The sequence below is a fragment of the Muscardinus avellanarius genome, assembly GCF_963383645.1.
Source record: "Muscardinus avellanarius genome assembly, chromosome: 21".
In the NCBI taxonomy this organism is placed as follows: Eukaryota; Metazoa; Chordata; class Mammalia; order Rodentia; family Gliridae; genus Muscardinus; species Muscardinus avellanarius.
The window spans coordinates 22,914,352-22,920,351 of record NC_137807.1 but is presented as its reverse complement, the minus strand read 5'-3'; the positions used below and the strand labels follow the sequence as shown (position 1 = coordinate 22,920,351).

Here is a 6,000-nt window from a genome sequence, read left to right as displayed (position 1 = left end):
GCACATAGAGGGTAGACGCTTTTTAAACTCTCGTGGGGAACTTTTATATTAGGCTACTTGTTTAGTGCTAAGGAAAGGGAACTTACAAAACGTTTCGTAAATATTTTATACTGTGTAAGTTTTAAAATGCCAACCCTGCCGTCAGGGTTAAACTTTTTTAGAAAGTCGAAGTGAAATGTCAGTTCCGATGTCTCCTGTAGGAATGGAAAAGCCATTGCCCAGGTTGTGTCGTAGCCACGTGTGGAACACTCTGCCCCTCCGTGCCTTGTGGCTGCCGCGGCAGCTCCGCCTCCCCGCCCCCACCTGGACCTGTAGTGTCGCCTTGCTGCCTCCCAGGGGTAGAGACTTGCAAACATTCCACAGCCCGGGTGCTGTTGGCTGGTCCAAGCTCTGCTGTCAAACATACTGTGCAAGGAAATGTTTTTTCTTATGCTGACATGAAGTATCTTAGCCACCCAAGTAAAACACTGGCCCTAGGATTTAGTAAGGAGTAATGTTTTATTACATTGTACATTGTAGCAGCTTATGGTTAAAACAAGAATTGGAATAGGGTTGGTCCCTGGCCATCGCCCAGCCACGGCCCCCACCCCGCTCCCTTTGGGCGGCTCAGCTGGCTGCATCAGCGGTTCACCTGGACCTCAGTGCCCTGCGCAGCTGCACTTAGGTCTCCCCCCACACCACTGTAACGTGTAAGCTGTCGTCAATTTGTCTCTGCTCTGAAGACTGCTGTACGCTGTAAAGGTAGATCCTGTCTATACAAGCGTTGTGGCACGTAAAATAAACGTTTTCCCATGCTTCGGTTTCCGTCCGTTTCTGGCTCCTCGGCACACAGGTTCAGCGGGGGGGAGGGAGAGTCGCCAGTGCACTTGCCGCCCGCAGAAGCTGCCTGGCTCCTGAGGAAGCATCCGCCGGCCTTGCCCCCAGGGTAAGACTTAGGACTTGGGTTGCCACTCAGGGTCTGGGACGTGGACTGTCAGAAACAATGTGCAAGTTACACTTCTTTAAAGCCAAATTTGAATTTTGTAGCTTTGTAAATTTTCATTTGCTGCTTCTTGGACAACGTATTTCACTGTGACTCGGGCGGCTTGGTAGGTGGGAAGCCCATTGTCCTCCCTGTAATGACGCGTCCGAGTGTCCACGGAGTGCGGGTCCTGCTGGGGGTGTTAGAAGCCCCCCCTCAGAGGCCTTGGGTGGCTCCTGGCAGCCGAGAAGCTGGGCTCAGGCCTCGGCGGGACGCGCCACCTGGTTGCTTCTACGGTGACCCTTATCCAGCAGGTGCTGGCACTTTTCCTTGAAGACACAGCGAATCGGATCCAATTCCTGCCTCCCCAGTTCTTTCCGCAGTTGGAGCAGAAACAGATGGTACAGGGCAGATGCACAACCCTGTATCAGGACTTGCTCCGGACCGACACCTGCAAGAGAGGCATATGGCTTTCCAGACCTCTCGGCTCTTCTGAGAAGGAAGTTGTGCCCTCAGCATCGCCACAGCGGGAGTGGGATGAGCTGAGCGGCCGGCTCCATCTCCCAGGGACAGGCGGATTCAGAAAGTGACTTGCTAGAGCCAGGCATGGTGGTGCACCCTGTAATCCCAGTGCTAGGAGGCCGAGACAAGAGGATCGCAGGCTCAAGGCCAGCCTCAGCAACTTGGTGAGACCTTGTTTCCAAATAAAATGGGCTGGGGGGTATAGCCCAGGGGTAAAATGCCCCTAGATTCAATCCCTAGCACCACATATGCTGCAAAGTAGCTCGTTAAAGCCTCTTGACACCTTCAGCCTGTTGTAGACACCAATGCAAAGGAGAGATGTTTAGTTTCTCCAGGGTGGGCTTTTTTTTTTTTTGCACAGAACTAGGGATGGAACCCAGGGCCATTCTGCCTCCAAGCTACATCCCAGCCCTATTTTTTTATTCTTTTATTTTGAATTAGGGTCTAAGTTGCAGAAGGCCTCACTGAGTAGTTGAGGCTAGCCACAAACCTGTGATCCTCCTGTCTCAGCCTCCCAAGGACTGGGATTACAAGCCTGTGCCACCACGTCCAGCTTTTGGTGTAAGTTTTAAGACAGACTGTATAAACTGGACAGTCTAGTTTACATTTAAAACGATCCTTACTGTAATTCGTCCCTAAAGTTAGCTTACAAAAGACACTATTTACATCCACAAAACAATTATACAGGCAAATGTATATAAAATGTGCATGAGACACTTTAAAATATTTCCTACTTATGAGTTGTAAAGATTTGTGTCCCAGCATCCTTGGGAGAGAACAAGCTCTGAGCTCCTTGTCCTATGAACTGTTGGGACCGCTGGCCCTGCAGCACCGAGCCCAAGGTTCAAGTTCTCAGACTCCAGCGTATGGATTCCAAGCTGGGGACAAGCTCAGATTCCTTTGTCAGTCAACTTCTGGTTCTCTGACAATATGGTAAGCTTTTCCCCATTCTTACGCAGTGTTTAAATTCACGCTTCTAGGTTTTTTCCCCATCTCTCAGATGGAGAATCAGGAACAGAGGAGAAATGTTCTCTCATCTAAAACTGCTTACACCCCCCATAAACACGGCCACTCACCACTGTCAACTGTCCGTTTTTATCTTTATAGATTTGTTCTTCCGGTCCGGTGTGGAAAACTATGGTGCCTTCTTTGCCAGGACTGATATAAAACTGCAAACTTAAAATACACAGAGTGACAGATTACTGACATACGTTTCTTTCCTCAGTTCTTGGCCTGCAAAAGAAATTCCCATATGAAACAGACTAGTTTCAAGACTGAATTCCTGTTTGGTCGTGGTATTTTATTATAGGGTTCCTGTGCGTATGCGTGCAATCAGAAGAAAACCACCTTCACCACTGGCCAACTTAGCGCTGGTATAGTTATTCTCAGGGCCACTTTGACACCTGAGGCATGAGCTACACGTCTTCACGCTGCAACTCTTACAGCAAAACAGATGATACTGCAGAGGACTCTCTCTCCCTATTCCACCTCTGAGTTTGTTCATCGGGTTGTAGAAATGTGGAGCAGAGACGAGACAGACCCCTCCAGGAGCAGTCTGCTTTGATGCACTGGGTGAGTTTGGTGTGAAATTGCACTAAGCAATTGGGGGAAGGAATCAGTCTCGCGTATTATAGGCCAGCATATATGATGCGTGTGCACCTTCTAGGCTGTTAGCGAACCCCTCGTGCCCCACTCCAACCCGTGCAAGGGAAAAGGTGATAGTTGAACTGCAAATAGTGTCACAGCCTGTAATCACAGCTCCTTGGGCAGCCAAGGTAGAAGAATTATAAGTCTGAGACTATCCTGGCAACTCAAGAAAAGGGGGTCAGAGCACTTCTGGGTTCAATCCCCAGTACCACCAAAAAAAAAAAGTGGCTTTTTCAGAATTATGAGAACTAGCATGGCATGGTGGCACACACTTGTGATCCCAGAACTTGAGAGGCTGAGACAGGAAGATCCGGGTTCACGGCCAGCCTCAGCAACTTAGTGAGGCCCTCTGCAATTCAGTGAGACCCTGTGTCAAAATAAAAAAATAGGGCTTGGGGTAGGCTCGGAGATAGAATTGTAAGAATTAGTGAAGGAAGGGTAGTCTGTGGGCTATTTTTCTTCCCTACCCTAAAGACATTCGAGCACTTTCCCTGGTCGATCCCCAGGGAGACTTGAAGTCTGCAGCCCTGTGTTCTACCAACTGCCCCTCCAGGCATCCCCAGCAAAGGCACTCTCCTGTGGTGATGGAGCCCCAGGAGCATAGGGCCTCCTCTGAGACGGTGTGACCCCTGACCTTGTCACTTAGAGGTAAGGGGATGAACGAGCCGTTACCGTTTTAACAGTGAGTTTCTCCGCAGGCTGAAGTCAAAGCCACCCACCTTCCTTTAACGACATTCACAAAGTTCTCCTTCTTCACCAGCATGGCGAGTTTAGTGACCGCTTCAAAGATGTGTTCGCACAGTAAGATGGTGTCCCCCTGGTGGCGAGAGGACACGGCGGGCCCAGTGTTGGGAAAGCCCTGACGCCGAGCGTGACAGATGAGCAGTGTTCAGACGGGTGACTGTCGCTTACCTTCTGCCTGTTGTCCTCTGGCGACACATGAATGACCAAGAGTCTATCACTGAGCCCGCTAGTGGAGACCCCTGGGGACAGATCCAGAGTCAGGCTAAGCTGCCCACTTCCTGGCTCCGAATGGCCGAAGAGCCACGCCCAGCCCACCCCACCCACACCTGTTTCCTCCTTCTGGACCCAGAGGATGGAGGGCACAGAAACCAGTACAGCAAGACAAAACCACGTCACTGTAGGAGAGACCATCGCCCTGTTGGACACATAGTGAAGCTGTGGACACCTGGGCCAGGCCTCGGGACCCTGGGCTTTCCAGGCATCTGACCCTTGTGCCTCCCTGTACACCCTTTAGCACCACTGTGTCTTGCGGCCCCAGGTACTGCCTTAAGATTGCCCGCCACTCACCTTTGAGCATGGAGTACTCTATTCTCTGCTTGATTTTGGCAAGTTCTACCACGTAAGCTGCTTTCTGAGTGAGGATGAGCTGCCGCGGACGCGCCTTGAAGCCTTTCCTGTCGTATTTGATGACCGGGACACCGTACTGCAAAGAGGCCAGCATCACCCCGAGGGGCAGGTGGGTACCGCGTGGGGCTGGGGGCTTTAAGCACAGGGAGGTGTCAACAGATCCTTCCTGTGCCCTGCTCTTCCTTACCACATTGCCCCGAGGAACCCAAGGCTGGGGCCCCCGCCTCACGTGGCAGCTCCATGAGGCCAGCAGGCAGGAGGACACTCTGGGCTTGAAAACCCACACAGCCAGAGCAGAAGGCAGCCCCACAGGCTTTTCTCCAGAGAGCCAAGGGGACCCCTCTGTACCCCCCTTCTCTACGTCCACAGAAAACACAAGGTGCCCAGATCTCACAGCCAGTGTTAATGCCAGACAGACAACCCACCCACTGCCCCTCGCTGATGGCAGGGGCGTTCAGGACAGGTTTCCCGCCGCATCTCCTAATTACATAGAAGCACAAACCGAGATAGTTTTTAAGATGACGGGGAAAGACCAGAAGAAAAGCAGCCGGTATGTAATTGTCAGGCGTTACCCCGTAAGCTCAGCCGACACCCAGAGCGGCGCAGTTGAAGCCGCACCGTGCCCGGCTCCCGTGGGGAGAGAGTCCTGTTTGAGGCTGAGTGCACACGCTGGCTTACCTGGATTTTCTCACTGCTAATGAGCTGAAGCACTTTGGGGTTGATGTCTCCTTCATCTGGGGAGAAGACCAGAGCCCTGTGAGTCACCCCGGAGGCCTCAGCCGGGGAAACAGCGGGCAGGAGAGGCTCAAGCTGAGCCTCTTCCTTGCAGCCTTTTTAGAACTGAGAAACAATCAACACGGGGGAAGGAAGGTACTTACCCAGCCGGCTGTCGGCAAAGGCTTGGTTTAAACTTTCTGCGTAGCCTTCTTTCTTTCCCCTGAAGATCTCACTTGTAACCACCTTTTGCTGCATCTGGCAACACATAATTAAAAGTACAACAGCTCTGGGTGTCGGCTAAACTTACGGAGTGACATTACATACCGGCTCTCCGGGATAGAGGTGATTAGGCTCACAGAACTGCATCCTGGGCTGCAGGAGCCTCTTTACACTTCAGCCTAGAAGCCAGAGCACCTTGGCTTTGGCCGGAGCACCCTGAGAGTGACCGCGGTAGAGACGGTCTGACACTCTGGCAGGTCGCCTTACTTGCACCGGCTCCCTCCAAGTGGGAGTTTTCAGAACTTCAGAGCCCAGCAGCCTACAGCTGCAGCCTGCTGTTTTTGTTAAAGTTTTATTGGCACACATCTGACAGCTACTTTTCTGCTGTAGCAGCAGTTGAATAACAGCAGCGGAGACCGTCTGGTCCATAGAGCCTAGAATATTTACTCTAGCTTTGTAGACAAGACCTGCAGCAGAAAGGGTCCTGCAGCCCGCGCTGTGCAGAGGCCACCTGGAACAGTACAGAGAAGCTGACCACAGCATCCTCGGACATTTATTGAGGG

The 6,000-nt window shown here is 51.8% G+C and overlaps 1 protein-coding gene across 1 annotated transcript in view; it reads right to left on the bottom strand.

Moving 5' to 3' along the window:
* Positions 1–1,218: 1,218 nt before the first annotated feature.
* The window catches only part of MYO1H (myosin IH), a gene marked incomplete at its 3' end in the record, with an annotated part of 43,282 nt that continues 38,500 nt past the window's right edge, over positions 1,219–6,000 (bottom strand). The window contains exons 25-31 of the mRNA XM_080717810.1: positions 5,380–5,473; positions 5,180–5,235; positions 4,442–4,577; positions 4,043–4,113; positions 3,850–3,947; positions 2,560–2,659; positions 1,219–1,290 (exon numbers count right to left, since the gene is read on the bottom strand). Coding sequence (XP_080573936.1) covers positions 1,219–1,290; positions 2,560–2,659; positions 3,850–3,947; positions 4,043–4,113; positions 4,442–4,577; positions 5,180–5,235; positions 5,380–5,473 — 627 coding nt within the window. The remainder of the gene's footprint in view (positions 1,291–2,559; positions 2,660–3,849; positions 3,948–4,042; positions 4,114–4,441; positions 4,578–5,179; positions 5,236–5,379; positions 5,474–6,000) is intronic.